At 33.5% G+C, this 16,542-nt stretch overlaps 4 protein-coding genes across 4 annotated transcripts; 1 reads left to right on the top strand and 3 right to left on the bottom strand.

Annotated features, from left to right (window-relative positions):
• Window positions 1–148: 148 nt before the first annotated feature.
• Window positions 149–1,330, bottom strand: Tsp_02885 (hypothetical protein). The gene is made up of 8 exons (XM_003379168.1): window positions 1,325–1,330; window positions 1,255–1,264; window positions 769–858; window positions 613–655; window positions 459–528; window positions 403–424; window positions 271–352; window positions 149–164 (listed from the first exon to the last, which is right to left on the bottom strand). Exons 1-8 carry the CDS (start codon window positions 1,328–1,330, stop codon window positions 149–151), a joined length of 339 nt encoding a protein of 112 aa, XP_003379216.1.
• A 1,591-nt stretch (window positions 1,331–2,921) lies between these two features.
• On the top strand, window positions 2,922–4,639 carry Tsp_02884 (SMEK protein). Its single transcript, XM_003379167.1, has 3 exons — window positions 2,922–2,985; window positions 3,289–3,462; window positions 3,657–4,639. Exons 1-3 carry the CDS (start codon window positions 2,922–2,924, stop codon window positions 4,637–4,639), a joined length of 1,221 nt encoding a protein of 406 aa, XP_003379215.1.
• Window positions 4,640–5,038: 399 nt separating this feature from the next.
• On the bottom strand, window positions 5,039–9,774 carry Tsp_02883 (SMEK protein). The gene is made up of 6 exons (XM_003379166.1): window positions 9,741–9,774; window positions 6,898–7,004; window positions 5,909–6,357; window positions 5,592–5,732; window positions 5,245–5,329; window positions 5,039–5,179 (listed from the first exon to the last, which is right to left on the bottom strand). The coding sequence occupies exons 1-6, from the start codon at window positions 9,772–9,774 to the stop codon at window positions 5,039–5,041; spliced, it is 957 nt and encodes a 318-aa protein (XP_003379214.1).
• Window positions 9,775–14,585: 4,811 nt separating this feature from the next.
• Window positions 14,586–15,483, bottom strand: Tsp_02882 (hypothetical protein). Its single transcript, XM_003379165.1, is given in 5 exon segments — window positions 14,586–14,662; window positions 14,870–14,978; window positions 14,990–15,089; window positions 15,170–15,327; window positions 15,403–15,483. 5 exon segments carry the CDS (start codon window positions 15,481–15,483, stop codon window positions 14,586–14,588), a joined length of 525 nt encoding a protein of 174 aa, XP_003379213.1.
• Between the last annotated feature and the right edge of the window lie 1,059 nt (window positions 15,484–16,542).

Genomic DNA, 16,542 nt, shown 5'->3' with positions numbered 1-16,542 from the left:
TCTCCCTCTCCTCCTGTACTCTCCCTGGCCACCTAAGCTCTCCCTCTCCACCTATACTCTCCTCCATCTTATCCTATCCTATCCTCCCGGAACTCCGCTTATGCTTATACTCTCTTCTGTTCCCTCCATTTGGAATCATTCGAATGATTCATAAAATGGAGTCACTTAAAAAATTACTTACCTGAGTTTAAAAATATTTAGTGCTTCTCAATAAATCATTTCCATCAAGCATATCAGGAAGTAAAAAATTTCAGTTGTAAAAAAACTTACCTGATGATCTCTCTTGAATTCAACGTGTTACAAACAGCTTCTTGATTCAGTCCTAAACTGTTTCGGTTACTTTTCACCAATTCTAAAACAATTCATCTAAAAATTAATTCAAAAAAGAAAAAAAATACTTACCTGAAATTGAAATCTCGATATTCTTATAAGAATAAATGAGAAATTAAAGCAAAAACTCGTCTAACAGCATTTTTCACATTTGACAAATAGCGAGTGGGATAGCGAATTCTTTGAGAATTCAAGGATCTGAATAACATTATAAAAATAATGTTTGTTATGAAACAACTAGATAAAACGAATAACAGTGCATTTGATTCTTTACTTTTTTACTTACCTCCGTTCGATTTCAGCGGTGTAGGTGATGCTAATTTCTCTTAAATCATAAAATTTACGTATCAATTGCACGTATTAGTATCCATTAGTTTCAATTTGCAAAGTCATGCAAATAGCATGCATTGAATATCAGCCATATAATTTAAAAAAAACTTATCTTTTCACTATTGATGATGGTGGAGTTAACCACGCGCTGCCGTGACCATCGACTGAGTGAATTCCAGTGCATGAATGAAGGACATTCTAGAAAAAAAGTTATACGACTAGCAAACTACTTCGCTTCTAGTAAAACAACCTAATTTTCATTTAGTAATATAGCCCCCCTGCTGGAGGCCTAAGTACAGTAAAATCGTTTTATTAAATCACAGAATTTATTACGTTTTTATTTGCAAGTTTGCATACAATTCAAAATTATATTACTACACGGACTTAATAGATTAGCAATTTAACAAACTGAAATATTTGGACAAATAAAAAAATGATTTGATGATCGACAATCGGTAAAATAGAAATTATCATTTATATTCAAAACATCTCAAATTTAACATATTGAAAATAATAGTTTCTTTAAATAATTGGAAAGAAAAGTAATTCATTGCTTACTGTAATTTTTAATTGATGAAAACAAGTCGAAAACACCTGAATATATCTGAAAATAGATTGCATAAAAAAGAATTCATGTAAAAAATTTCTGAGCAACAAAATTTACTTTCATAAAGATTATATACACCATCATGAATGAAGTAGATCACTTAGTGCAGAGAGGGAAAAGCGCTGGTCACCTACTGCTGCTTCAGTAACTCAACAGATTACTAATTAAATTTCAACGGTCGATTCAGTAAGATTTCAGAGATGCATTATGCAAATATAACTTGCTACCGGCTAAATAGCCCAATTTCTTATTGAAATGGTGGTTTTGCAAATTTGCATAGTTTATTACTGGTATAAATTCATTCATACATGAAATTTAAACAATACAACATTGCAAATTATTCCAACCATATCAAATTACCTTGCATTAATTGTCAATACGTTGCGAATCCATATGAAATTCAACAAGATATAATATATAAATAAATAAATATATATATACATGTGCCATAGTATTGGTTTTTAATTATTATACCTGGAAATTAATATGTAAAAAATACTGCTACTAATACGACAGAAATGAAGTTATCAAGAAGAAAAATTCTGAAATGAAAAATAAAATCTTTTTAAAGTACTACAAATTAAATGTATATAGAATTTAAAATTAGAAATAGTGGAAATTAACTTTTTACCTGTTTCTTATATTAAAAGATCAAAGTGATTGTCAGTCGATGAACAATTTCAGCTATTTCTAGTAATTGCTGCATTTGAAATCAGTTCAGTTTCCATATATTTTCGTCAAAATTGTTCCAGAGAAATTTCAGTTTTCGAATTCAAGCCAACAGTAGCTTATGATTCGGAAATGAATCAAAATAGTATTTGATTTCAATTTTAATAACTTTTTTCAAACAGGCTGTGTGTCATTTGTTGAATTCGTAATCTGAAATAAATTCGAAGTAAAAGCAACCTCAGAGATGCAACAAATTTTTGACGCCCCCTTTTTATTTTCTTGATAGTCCACGAAAAGAGCTGCAAAAAAATTTCACGTTGTCCTAGAAGCCGCTACTGTAAAAGATGATCCAATTTAATGTTATTTTCCCACTGCTTTATTATGGTAAGACTATCAAAATGAATGCATGCGACCTACATACCTAATAGACGAAGCAGCCTAAATTGGAATACACAACTTTTCGTTCCAGTTATCCCATTGACCACATGACCAGTACATTACGCAACGTGAACAGCTGAAGTCACAAGTGAAACCAACCAACGCTGTCTACATTGAAAGTGATGATGAGCTTTATAACATGGACATCCAACATTGTTTCAGCGAAAATTTAATCCCAATTCAACTAAAAAAACTGACTGTTCACATGCTTATTTTGCAACGGTACTATGAAATTTCGCTGAATTTGTTCAGTGTAGCCTGCGCATCAACTTCAAAACGTTGATCGATCTGAATGCAAACCAATGATTCAAGAATAAAAATACAATACCAGGTGATAAAAAATGAATTCTGATAAGAACGAAATGTAATAAGTGCAAATATCAGCCAGCAGATCAAATGAAGAATAAATAGTATAGAAAAGTGTAAAGCGGCGGTTGTGGAATAAAAAAGCTAACACGGCGTACAAATATAGTTGTGCTTTTGACGACCTTGAAAACAACGTTGCCAGTTCATCAGATGCAACATCACTTTCGTCAGTCAACCTAAAATGCAAGCAGCTCGTCGCCCAGTGACACCGCATACACAAGGAAATAGCCACTCTACAAGTGAAGGTTTGCTCATTTCATGGCGGTTACGGTGTCACAAGAGCTCGCTTGAATCAATAAATAAATTTTTATTAATCTATTGGTTAAAACACTTTGCATTAAAAAAATTTTTTTCTCAATTTTGATTTTGCCATCCAGATTGGAACAAATGATCAAACTGTCGTCCACTGCGCCCAAGTTCAAGCAGGTTGGCATTTTTTACATCACCGCAACACTGCTGGTCATTCATATTCAAGCTATCCCAGAAAACGGTATGATGCAAAGACAGGGGAGAATATTTTTAAAAAAAATATCTGTTTACACTTTTAGAAAATACAGGCACTGAAAAAACGTTTGCAAATTCAAACAGTGGGGAAGCTGACAATGCAGATGAAGATCACGTAAAGCGGGCTTTAGCAGAGCACAAGCAGAAATTACGATACAATCAAGTTAGCGCCATTGTGAAACCCAAGCACCGACTTGTGCATGACAATTATTCATACAGTAAGAATTTACAATAGAACAACACAACACAATACAGTACAATACAATACAATACAATACAACATAGTGCACATAGAAATGCTCAGTCACCACTAGCTGTTACGTATGTGCATAGATAGGGTTGGAAAAACAAGAGTCAACTGTTAGTGGCTTGTTTTTAATGAAACAAGCTTGATGCTTTATGTATTTTTAAGTGTACGCTTCGGTTTGGACTGCATGGTCCCACTGGAGTATATGCCAGAATCAGGAGCGAATTCGGGTGCGAGCTTGTAGTGTGATACGTGGTCATCGGTGCTATGGCAACAACTTGGAGTCGAAGCCATGCAAACTGAATCAGTCGATAACAGTGAGGAGAACGAACATTTCCACTAATTCGTTTCCAATAAATGAAAAACTGACCTTCCAGAATTCAGTGATCCCTAATTCAGTCAACTCGGAGCTGCTTCGAAACATGGCAGCTTTGAAAAAGTCCTCACTGTCAAGTATGGAAAACCCTAAGCGAACAACAAACCGACCAAATGTCCGTGCACCGCAGCGCACTGGGCCCCCTTCGGCTACTCCAAGTCCGCTCTACAAAACGAACACAGTGGAACGTAACAAGCTTGTTATTTTTTCTACTGACAACAAGCAAGCAAACCGACAAGAGCAAAACCCGGCAGCAGAAAATGCAACAAACAATCTGAAATTACCTGCTCTGTTCTCGACATCACGAACACTGTCAGAAGAGACATCACCACTGTCATTGCAGAAAGAACCGATCAAAAGCGTACAAATTTTGAACAAATCAGCACCGCCATCATCGACCATCACTACGTCCATAGCAGAAACTCCAACACTGGACCATAGCGAGGTCGAAGCGCTGAAACCGAATCTGCACAATTCAACGGCAAATGGAAAAATCAGTTTCCATCCTGCCCATCTGACCAATCACCAAACCCACTCGAATAGCTTGACTTTTAGCAATGAATTGGAATTACAATTTCAAATGGAAACAGCCGACTGGGCACCGTGGTCTGCGTGGTCGAACTGCGAATGCGGCCAACGAACCCGTACACGGACTTGTCGCTATTCAGATGCTCATTTCAATTCTGGTTGTCGTGGCCAATCGTACATGCTTGAAAAATGCGCATCCACGGCTAAATTGGATAAAAAATGTGCTAACCGAATGAAAACTTAAAAGAAAAAAAAACAATAAATAAATAAATAAATAAATATATATATATATGCATATGCGTGTGTTCTGCACAAAACATATTTCCATTTTCAAGCACTACATATACCACATTATGAATAGTAAGTGTCGCTTTAAAAATAAAAATGATGAAAAATATGAAACTTTTACTTTTTCCATTCTTCTTTTTCACTGTTCTTTTTATTGCAGAAATATATCTGTACATGTATGCATGCATAAAACAGTTTAATATTGATTGCACCGTAGATAATAGTGGTAAAATTGTAAAAAACTGGAACTCTGCCGTAGAATTGAAATGCAAAACCACAAGCATTATTCGTAGCAGAGGCCATGCAAGCAGCAGCAGACGCATAAAACAAATCATCATTAAAAATTAAATACAAATTAAGCAGCAACCGATTGCGCATTGGACGAAGCTCTTCCATTTGAAACATAAGCTCCGGGAAAATCAATATGCATACACCAACGAGCGAGTAAACTGAGAAAAACTGCCAACCAGAGCACACAGCCGAGCCACGCGAATAGCTGAACAATATAAATTTTGCATTAAGTTTCATTGTCAATAAGAACAAAATAAAAAATAACCCTACCGAACTGCTTGCGAGAAAACCGAAATAGTCGATCGTTCTCACATTCCACATCAGAATGATCTCATAATCAGATGGAAAATTGCAACTGAAATAACAATAAATACAAAAATCAGTCATCAATCAGTAAGCTGAGTAAAAATCAGTCACTAAACAACTACACTTCAACACTTGATATTCGCATTAAAATTTAGATACAAACGACAAGTACAAAATATTTGCATATTACTCTTTTTTTCATTTTTCAACATCCACAAAGTTAATGCAACGAATGAAATTAAAACTTTAACGTAAATTTTAGTGTTGTTTAATTGAAAAATCAAAAAAAATAAAGTGACGACAAAAAGTACCTTCCAAATTCTTTGACAATAGCGTCACACCAATACAACAGACCGGTAAGCAACCTGCTTGAGGCAATGATCATGAGCATCACAAATATAAAACTGATGAGCAATATCGGCAATACAAGCGTCGACGCTGTGGAATGGGTACTCAAAGATAGAAAAGTAGAATTTAGCAACATTTATTTGCACAATAAATACTTTTATGACGATGAATTGTTGTTGGAAAGATCGATTATAATTCATCTGTTGCAATATTCTCTTGCCCATGATTAATTGATCAATTATTTTGCAAATAATTAAATGTACAAATAAAGAAAACGTACTTTTGTCTTGGGAAAGCTTTCCTGGGTCTGAAAAAAATGAAAAACCAGCAGCACATGAATGAAGCCAAAGCAGCGGTCACCAGTGAATACAACGTCAAACTGCACTGGTAACTATCACCCCACTGGGTTTGGTCGTAGAAAACTCTGATCACTTTCGTCTGCGTATCAACTGTATAATTCCATGAAGCGAAAAGCAAACAGTCGGACTGTAACGACAACAAAGCATAGCTGAGGCAAAAAGCGGCCACGGTACAGCACAAGAATGCGCAACCCAAAGCGGCAATTTGAAAACCGTGCCAACGGCTGATGCGCATTTGGGCTTTTTCCAAATTGACTCGTGAAATCATACTGCTGCGTTCGGTGCTGTTGTCGTTTTTCTGTTTACTACTACTCTCCTGTGTGGTCAGCCCTCGACCATTATCTGCCAACGGCTTGGATTGTCTGATAATCTGAAAATGAAACAAAATCAACATGCAATAAATCAAATAACACAGAACAATCGTGCTCGCTTTAGAAATGAAAAACTTTTCAAGCAGCAAAGTTAAACAGTTCAAAATGGAACACTAACTACAATGCACTAAACTTCCACAATGATTAATTCATATTGCTCAACGAAAGGACTATCACATTTCGCCAAAAGGCACTGTTGTTAACAGCGTTGTTTACTCTTTTTCAAAGCGATCGATGAGAAATTTTGCACTACCAGAAACGGCAAACAACACTGCAAAACGGAAAAAGCAGAAAAACATCACATTTTTTCAGCAAGCTATATATTACAACAAATAATACTAATCGAAACAAGCGCGTAAATAGCGCTCAACCCCGGGCAAACAACATTCCACTGCAATGAAATGTCTCGTCATTCCATCATTGCCTGGAGCTAAACAACATCAATAGCAGGCTTTGAAAATTTTTATTTCTTCACCATAACCATCAACACAACAAACAATTATTTAAACTTTAAGAAAAAAAGAAAACAACTTGCATACCTCGATACTGTCGTCTGTGCAATTCAACCGAACTTTCACTTCCATGAATAAAAAACAAACAGGTCCACAACTACCATCAACTGGCTGGCTGGTTTGAGATAATTTTGCTGCAATCAGCTATTCCACCGCATCAACGTACAAAAAAGAACAATACATAAAATTAGAGCAGAAAAGTCAAAAAGAAAAAAAAGAGCTCAATTCATCACCAAATTATCATACCACAGAATACATTCTTCAGTTTATTACGCAGGCACTGAAATAGAAATTTACTAAACAAAATCAAATCGAGAAAACTTATCACTGTTTGACATTTTGAGTTGAAAAAAAATTTCATGCACATCCTAACGCAACCACTTTGGGCAAACAACGATGGGCGTGATGACACACTTTTTGAGCAAAAATTTCCCCCAACCATTTACAGCCGATCAGTTTTTTTCAACATTTACAAACTGCAGAATAAAGAACATGCACCATTTAGAAATTATCAATTAATAATCTGATTATGCAAACGCACATTTGCCGTTTGCTTCTATTCCTGCAGTAGACGATAAATTTAAAAAAAATTATTAAAACAAATATTTAAAAATAAAAATAAAAAATGTATAATTAAAAAATGAAAAAAAACCTAAACTGACATATGGACAACACGTCAAACGAGTCAAATTTCGCACAACCATACAGTATTATTGACAATCAAGTATATATCGTTAAAAATTGTAACAAAGTATATAGTTATCAGATGCAATGAATTGCAATTAATGCATTTGAATAGTAAAGTTATTAAATTGTAAATAAATACCCATTCAAGTAAATATTGTTATTTTTAAATCTGAACGTAGAAAATTATCAATTAAATTTAAGCCAAAACCCTCTGCTAAACGCTTCACACCTAGTAGTCAAAGAGAACAAATAATGAATTACGTAAACATTACAAAGCCCGAAATTTATTAAAAAAAACTTATTTGATACGTAAACGTTTACCATGACCGCCAAAGTACAAGAACGCAATCACCAGACACCAATAAAACAAATTTCTAATCACCCTCACTGAAGATCATTCTAAATGTGTGTGTGAAGGTGTATTTAGATGAGGTTAACTAACATTCGGTTTTGAACAACTGCTTTTGAAGCTTTAAAATAAAAAACAGTTACACTTCTGAAATAATGAGCAAAATTGTTATTTGAATTAGTAGCCTAAACTGGCATACGTATTTTGTGTTAAGAAATATTTGATTAAGATGCTTGAAATTATGAACAGAGTTAAACAGAACACTATAATTTTTACATTAATTAAAGCGATAATTTCTTGAAACTTGTCGCCGATTTTCAACAGCTTCATTTAACGCAAATGTCGCAAACAGAAAGTCGGCAATATTGATTTCAGCATTTCCATATTGCACAAACAAATACAAATTGCATATCAACCCAATTTATTGCTGGCTAGTTGTCCGTTTCTGAATCAAATAATTGAAAATGTCCGTAAACAGCACAGTATTCAAAGCTTCCCATTTCAGTAGACAAATGAAAATATAAACACTGAAGAATTGAAGTTTGAATTTTGAAGTTGAAAAAAATTTGAAAAGTATCCCCTTATCATGAGTTAATTGGTCATGATCCGTTTGGATTTAGTTTTCATCATAATATGATAAAAAGTACATATTAAGTATTGACAAATGCAATGATGCATTGCTCTTGCAGAATGCATTAATTAGCTTTTCTTTTTCTTTGAAAATAAATCACAAAACAGCAACCAACCAACCGATGATTGAATTTCTAGTGTAAACTGGAATTTTTCAATTAAAACGTGATAATTAAATGGGAAAAAGTTTAGCAGTGGAAACAAAACAAACACTATTGGTTGACTGAAAATTTTTGCCAGCTACGCTTGGCTTTTTGTTTGTTAATGCAAGATTTGTATTTGTTGGCAAGTATGATAAAAAAATATTTCATGAAAATCACGCAGAGCAAAAACTGCTTGACCACTGGTCAAAGGAATTGATTGGGAACATTTTGAATGAGAAAAAAGATGAAAAAGAAAGAAAAAATCCCATCCAGCGACGAGATCGGTCGACGACGGTGATTGGTCAACTGAACAAGTGATTAGCTGGAACGCCAGCTTCACAGAGAGAGAGAGAGAGACTTAAGTGCTGAATTGGAGACAGACGACAGACAGGCGGCTGACGCGCTTTTGCAGAGTCTGACGACGAAAATATTCGAATGAACCTGCCGCAAATTTGCTCATCTGTCCACCCGCTTGTTGTCAACTGGAAAACAAAGAATCAGTATTTCAACAAAACTGCAATTGAAATTTCCAATCGCAACCAGTGCAAACCGCATTACAACAACAATCGGACACGTCAAAAACCAAATACATTCGGTAAGTGAAGCTTTTACAATCGATTCATTGTATATATTATTCAAATTTCGGGGAAAGAAATCTCAGCATAGTAGAATTGTTTACTAATCTGAAGAGCCAAATTCGGAACATCAATTATTCAGTTCTTAATGATTAATAAATGTGAAAATCAATTTTCCCCAGGTGATCAATTCTTCTAAATTAAGATCCAATTGAAACAACAACTCTACAGTCAATTTGATTATAAAGAACCTCCTAAATTTATGAAAGAAGAGAGATATTTTCCAAATATTGGTGTTACGTTAAAGAATTTAATTCCCTTCCACCATGTTGTTACACTCAGCCATTTTAGACCAATTGTTTATCTAGCCAGCTATCTAGCATATATCTATTGGTAGTAATGAGTAGTAGGTTAAGTTTTTCTCTTTCATTAATCTATTTATTCATAAATAAGTACTTTAATTTAATTTGAGAAAATTAAACCTACAGTCTCTTAACATAAAAAACATGTACGTATGCATCCTGGGAAATAAAAATGTATATCAGTACAACAGGAAAATTTTTTTCTTTTATAAAATACAGTGCTATTGTTGTTCGTATATAAGAGGAAATAAAAATTGCCGTATATATAATTCAGATGCTGATCTGTCACAATTTCGGTTTAAAAGACAAACAGTGAAGTTTCGCACTGCATTTTGCAAATCTGCTCACCATTGAAGACCATTGTTTGCAGTGTAAAATGATTTATTTGTCTAGTTTTAATTAGCTTAATTTTTTGCTGCAATGTTTTGAAAAGAAATTTTCTCTCTCTCATCTCCAACAGCAAAAAATGCTGTAGGCGCAGCAGCGTGGATGCAATTTAGCAATCGTAAAATTGAAGAAGCTGTTGGCAAACAATCTGTTGATCACAACTGAATCTGTACAATTTTTAATAAAATGAAATAAAACGACCCCAAAATATCCAACTTTGAAAAAGCCTGCACATCATTATTACAATCGTTGAGCAATGGAAAATTGATTGATATATCATCAACTGAATAATAATAATAATATGCTAAATTGAAAAGAAAAATTTGAATGTGAAAAAAATGTTTCAAACTGTGACTACCAGCGCTACGGGTACTTCAGCTTTACAGAGTCAGTCTTTCTACTTACTAGTGATCAGCTTATTATTCCTGAGAGAAATTGCTATAACAACAAAAACTACTGGCCAATCCTTTTTAGAGGTTAATCTGCACGTCTAATACACACAGTTCATTAGGTGAAAAGATGAATTATGATTATTTTTTTCTCAATATAATAAACAAGCAAAATACGAGATTGCCAGTAGATTGAGATTGATTGAGAATGATCAGACCAGAAGACAACATACGTCAAATGGAATGTTTTCAAAGTGCTGTTCAAAATAGTGAATAAAAGTAAAAATAACAGAACAAAGCAAAAAACAAAAAGCCAATTAAATTAGAACATTATCGATTGGTTCAGTAAATACGAGTTGAAGGTTTTCAATTAAATGATGGCGTTATACTCAATTTTGCACATGCAATGATCATTTAATGGCATTTTCCTACAAACTCTGACCGATATTTTCAAATAATAAGAATAATAATAATATAATTAACAAATTGGTAATGAATAGAACTTTTCAAATTTGATTGACTGATTTGAATTGATGAGAATACAAAATAAAAGAAAAAAAGAGAAGATTCTTGAGAAAAGTGTGAATTTTGTGAATCGTGATTTCGCTGAAAAATTTTCAAGTGTCATTTTAACGAAACGAAAGTGCCTCGGTGGTTGGATGCGATAAAATTTAAATTATTAATAACACACTCAGAACAATTTTCACAAACAAACATGGCTGAAAAGTATCACTTGGGAATGATGACTTTGCCGGCGTGCTGAAATGAGAAATGTTCACTACGCGATAGCAGAGTTCGAGAGAGAAAAAGAGAGGGGCAAGCAAAACGTTAGTGGAATAGTAGTTCGCTTGCTGCTTGTGTACGTAGACAAATAATGCTAGTGGCACTCGAGAAAAAGATGAGAAAATGATAGAACAGGTTGTCGTGCAATTTAAAATTCTGTTTAATTTTTCTACATGCTTTAAGAATAAAAGCTTTTTCTACTTTGAAATCTTTTTTAATTTGATTACATTTACTGCTCTTATTGCTTGTTTATTTTACGAAACGGAACTTCGTTTTTATCATTAAATAAACAACCAGTGCACATATATATCTATCTATCTATCTATCTATATACCTATTTGTCTGTTTTGAAGATTTTATCACCAATTTCATCATAAATCATCCATCGATCTGTTCTCATGTAACGAAACTTATGTAACATTCTGCTTTACATGATTTTACAACTAACTCTGCCAGTGTTGTTGTTGTTGTTGTCGTTGATGATGATGATGCTGTTGAAATAAATATCTATTCATTTAACATAAAGGAACGTAGTAGAAATAGTAGATTTTAATTCGTACCTATTGAAAAACAATAATTTTTAATGCATCGTTGTTTCATAAGTTTGAAAAATATTTATTTTTAACAAATTTAATATAAATCCCGAAGGATATAATTTCACCGCAATAGACAGATGAATAAACAAACGTATTCATTTTGAATTGAACAAATCGACAACACAAGTGTACGAATGCAAAATCTCAATAGTGGATTCAATGATTGTTAGTCAATTTTCCCTTTGACGATGAATATAAAGTATTCTTTATTAACTTTTAATATATTCATATTCGCCCATCCACAACCGTTGGTATGAAGCAAAGAACGCAGAAAGCAAAGAGTAGGTTAATGAAAATTAAATTAAAACAAGCACAGCTAGAGGGAGACTTGAAAAGAAGGCTTTGCTGCAATTTCTAAGTTAAGATGTTTCTTCAATGCCAAACAAATGGTTAATAAGACAATGAGCACGGCAGTAAAACGTGTGCATGCAGCGTGTGCGCGATCTAAACGGCAATGACAATTGCAGGAAACAAAAGCCCATTTAATCTATTCTGAACATAAATTGATGCTCATCTATACAAACTACAGCGTATTCGTAAAATTACAATGCGACGCTTTTGAAATGCGAAAAATTTGAAAATTAATGTTGACATTAAATTAAATAGAAACTAACAAACTAAAATCTAGGCTAATAAATTTTTCTTGCGTGCATCCGACTTCGAAGAGAAACATTTGTTCACTTTTAGCAATAGAAAGAGCATTTCGTGCAGTTGGCTGTTCTGATCAAATTTCAAAACTTCTTTGCTAAGGATATGCACAAAAATAGCTAAAAACGAACACACTTCCAAGCTATTTCAAGGTAAACAAAACTGTCAATCTTAAAGTGCACTTTCGCTTTTATTCATCATTTGTAATCAACACATGTAAGCTGAACGGATCGCAGCCCCTTGTCATATGTCATGATTAAGAATCTTAACTTATAATATCAATGGACAATTTTGTTTTCTTCAGCCATAAAGAAATACGGATATTGATCAATTTTGCTTTCTCACTGTTGTTTCACCTTTTACAGAATTATTTAAAAATATCATTTACACTGCAGAAATTCATTCATTTTCTTTTGAGTAGAGGAGAAACAATATTTCAATAAAAGCTTATCTCCAAAAAATCATCACCTCCCACAAGATATATATTATGTTTCGAGAGCATAAACAAAGCACAAATGTTACCACTTGTACATCATTAATCAACAGTCCGAAATTATAGACCGCAATAAATTATCTGCAAAATGTCAAAGATAAATAAATTTATGTTCATGCACGCATGCATATTTTATATCCGGGGTTGAAGTTCTAGTGAAAGAAGAGAGACAGATGTGATGATCGTTTGAAAAAGTTAACATGAAAAGCAAAATCAAATCGCTTCTTCTTCTTCTTCAACCTCAGTTTTTCAACTTTAAACCAACGGTTAGTCACGGATAAGGATGTTTAATAATTGAAAAAGTATAAAAACTAATAGAATGCAAGATTGTAAAATTAAATTTTCCAAGATAAGCATCGTTAAAAATGTCTTATTTTTCGTTCAAAGGTGACAATCAATAAAATAAAAACTAGACCAACAAATCTAACAAGAATCTGCATGACACATGACGATGGCTTGTATTGTTGAAGAAAATAGTAACAAATTTACCAATTGAAACTGAATATTATTGACTTATTTCAAGCGACTATAATATTGAACAAGAAATAACTGTTCTAAATGATATATATATATATATATATATATATATATATATATATATATATATATATATAGCACTTTCACATTCTCCTCTTCTACTAGGAAGAGAAACAAGCGTATGAGATTTCAAAAATTTGCCTAAGAACACCTGATATTATTTTATTTATCACTTTATTAGTTATTTTTGCTTGCATTGAATTTGAAATTAAAAAGACCAACATCAACCATGAATCACGTCTCTCAGTTGAAGAAAAAGTTTGTCTTTCAGTCTGCAAATGAATTAATTCTCTGTCAAATGAAATTTCAATTTCTAAAACGGCACAATGAATTTTCTCTGACATACATTGTTAAAATGAAATATTGTTCATTTGAAATGAAGCAGTGAGCATTTTTTTCAGCACTATATAGAAAATGATTGTTCAAATTTGCAAATATATACATATATATATTTGTGATGGATAAGTGAATCAGAATTTTCCAATAAAAAAATGGACGCTAATTTCTGCTTCAGTCGGTGTCAACCGCTTGTTTGCGCTTCAGTACTGATGTCATCAGATAAAAGTTCAATAAATCACAACTGCCTGCCTGTATTGCTTAGTTTCGCAAGTCGAAAAAACAATTTCACGTATGCTTCAAAAAAATGGAATAAATCATTCAGAATAAAAAGAAGAACTACCATAAATTTTGCTCAGTTTGTGTGTAAAAAGTAAAATAAATAAACAAATAAATGCTTCGTTTAATTAGATTTACTTTTTCTTTCGGTTTTCCCATTCATGAAAAGAGCATAAATATTGAAAGAAGAAATGTTGGCATTTCTCGAACAAAGGAGAAAAATCATCTTGTTACCGTTTTCGCTTATTTATAAAAGCCTAGTTTCTTCGTGAAAATGCTGCTGCAAAAAGAAAATCTAATTTTATAACAATTTTTCAAATTCAACAACAAATAATATATAAAATTGAAAAAGCAGAACAGAAATTTTGCTCTCTGTCTCTCACCCTTCCCTCCCCCTCTGGTGCCTGCCTCTCGACAGTTGTTTTCACAATTCCAATAAAATTTCAACGTCACCAAATTAATGAAGCGTTCTATCTATCATTATTCAGCGATTATAACGTCAGAGATGACAATGTAAATTTTTAATAATATTCTTCGCGCTGTTGAATCATTTCCTCCATTCTCACTGTTGAAAGGGTGGACATATTCGGAAGTTTAGCTATTTGAAAATTTCCAATAAAACATTTCAAAAACAAAAACATTAAAAAAAACAACTGCAAAATTTATCAAGAGAATGGAGGTGAATATCCTTTTTGTTCAACCTTGTCGTCGCTCGATGTGTCATAAACTGAATGAAATACGCGCGATCGATGACATCGTTGTCACCGCAGGCAGACACACACACACACAGAGAGAGAAAATATACTGAGACAGACAGAATTTTGAGAATGCAGCATATGAGAAAATCGTGCCAGCGTGTTAGGCAAATTGTTCAATTGTCCACTTGCAGCATCAACTGTGTCAAAGATGAGCAACTGAAAAAAACGCATACAAACAAATAGCCTCTGTCCACTGCCCTTTCTACAGCCCTGATCTCCGCTTCTGTGCTCTCCAAAGCAGCAGTGTCAATAAGATAATGAGTTTGGCTTAAAAAAAGGAAAGAAAAAAAATAGCTTCTGTCTGATTCGTTTTTGCTTTTGAAGGTAAAAGCATTCAATACGGTGACCGGTTCTCAGTCTCTCTTTCTCTCGGTGCCGGCCAACTGGTAAATTGAATATGCGCGCATGGCCGACCTGCTAATTGCCCACGCGGTCTTTTTATTGACCGCCAAAAACGTTTCCATCGATGGGTTCTGTTTGTAGCCGGTTTCCAAAACACGCTTCTCTACATTACCTTTTCACTGACTGAATTCAGCTTACTGCTTACTTACTGAAACGTCCAGTCGTTAAGCTGACCAACCAACCAACCAACCAACCAACCTACCGACCAGCCAGCCAACCAGACAACCAACCACCCAACTGGTTGCTTTTGAAGCTTCATTGTAAAATTGACAGTTTCCCAACAAATTTATTTGAATATATCCCAACTGACAACAATCTCTAACTTTACATAATTACATAAATACTGTTACACGCCAAACATGCTCCCAAATTCACACCATGCTTACGTTGTACAGATCCGTTTAAGGTAAGTTCAATTTCATTATTGTAAATTAGTAAATAGAACAAAGGAAATAAATTGAAACTCAAAACAGAGAGATGTCTTTCCCCAATGTGTTTTACTAGCTATGTTTCATAGCTTTGTTAATAGACGTGTAAAAATGCATTTAGTTGATTGCTTTTTCGTGTATAGCCGATTTCAAACATGAAGCCTAATGCCAACGACGATGCAATTCACGCTTTTCACACCACTCATCCTACCAATCTCACTGTACGGAACTAAAATCTGGCAAGCATCTGACATTTTTCTCAACTATTTATCCAGTCTAATTACAAAATAATAAGAAAATGAGAAACATTACTTTACACAAATTATTCTAATTTCAACATCGCATTCCACCTGGCTTATCATGTATACAATACGCACAGATATTCGAATGAATGAATAGCTTCAACAAAAAAGCTTTTTTTTAATAAAAATGGGGGTTTGTCTTCTTTTCATTTTAAGTAAATTTTCAACATAAAATTTCAATATTATCTTTAAATATCAAGCAAATGTCAGCTTATTTGTATTAAATGATGGGATATATATAAGTAAGTGATGTGAATGAAATTGTCGTATTTTTAATCACAAGTAAATGCAATCATTGACCATATATCGCATGAGCAACGTATACAGGCAAAACGTTTCTTAAAAAAAGTTGTTTGCCTTGAAAGTCGATCAATCTTACAAAACAAAATCACAAAATGGTCATTTATAATGACAACACTAACCACTGTGTATATAGAAAATAATCAAATAAGACTAAATAGCATCTTAAATAAAAGAGAAAAGAAAAAAAGTTGTCATTCATCAGTTAAATACGACAAGAGGATAGTTTCTTCAACTTCAAACAGTCATTCAAGATTAGCTAATTGAATAATCGCTCATGCTGAACAA

This window comes from Trichinella spiralis, assembly GCF_000181795.1.
Source record: "Trichinella spiralis strain ISS 195 chromosome Unknown Scfld2, whole genome shotgun sequence".
NCBI lineage: Eukaryota > Metazoa > Nematoda > Enoplea > Trichinellida > Trichinellidae > Trichinella > Trichinella spiralis.
Note: the sequence above shows the minus strand (reverse complement) of the source record. Positions and strands in the feature narration are given on the sequence as shown.

Coding starts and splice junctions, on each gene's coding strand:
- Tsp_02885 (XM_003379168.1), bottom strand. Junction 656..768: donor CATCAATAGTGAAAAGATAA/GTTTTTTTTAAA, acceptor TTATGATTTAAG/AGAAATTAGCATCACCTACA. Junction 353..402: donor TATCGAGATTTCAATTTCAG/GTAAGTATTTTT, acceptor GAATTGTTTTAG/AATTGGTGAAAAGTAACCGA.
- Tsp_02884 (XM_003379167.1), top strand. CDS start 2,922: ATGCAAGCAGCTCGTCGCCCAGTGACACCGCATACACAAGGAAATAGC. Junction 2,986..3,288: donor TAGCCACTCTACAAGTGAAG/GTTTGCTCATTT, acceptor TTACACTTTTAG/AAAATACAGGCACTGAAAAA. Junction 3,463..3,656: donor GCATGACAATTATTCATACA/GTAAGAATTTAC, acceptor TGTATTTTTAAG/TGTACGCTTCGGTTTGGACT.
- Tsp_02883 (XM_003379166.1), bottom strand. CDS start 9,774: ATGCATACGTACATGTTTTTTATGTTAAGAGACT. Junction 7,005..9,740: donor GTTTTTTATGTTAAGAGACT/GTAGGTTTAATT, acceptor AGCTGATTGCAG/CAAAATTATCTCAAACCAGC. Junction 5,180..5,244: donor GTTTTCTCGCAAGCAGTTCG/GTAGGGTTATTT, acceptor TATATTGTTCAG/CTATTCGCGTGGCTCGGCTG.
- Tsp_02882 (XM_003379165.1), bottom strand. CDS start 15,483: ATGAAGCTTCAAAAGCAACCAGTTGGGTGGTTGGTTGTCTGGTTGGCT. Junction 15,328..15,402: donor GTTGGTTGGTTGGTTGGTTG/GTTGGTCAGCTT, acceptor AAGGTAATGTAG/AGAAGCGTGTTTTGGAAACC. Junction 14,663..14,869: donor TCAAAATTCTGTCTGTCTCA/GTATATTTTCTC, acceptor ATTTTCAAATAG/CTAAACTTCCGAATATGTCC.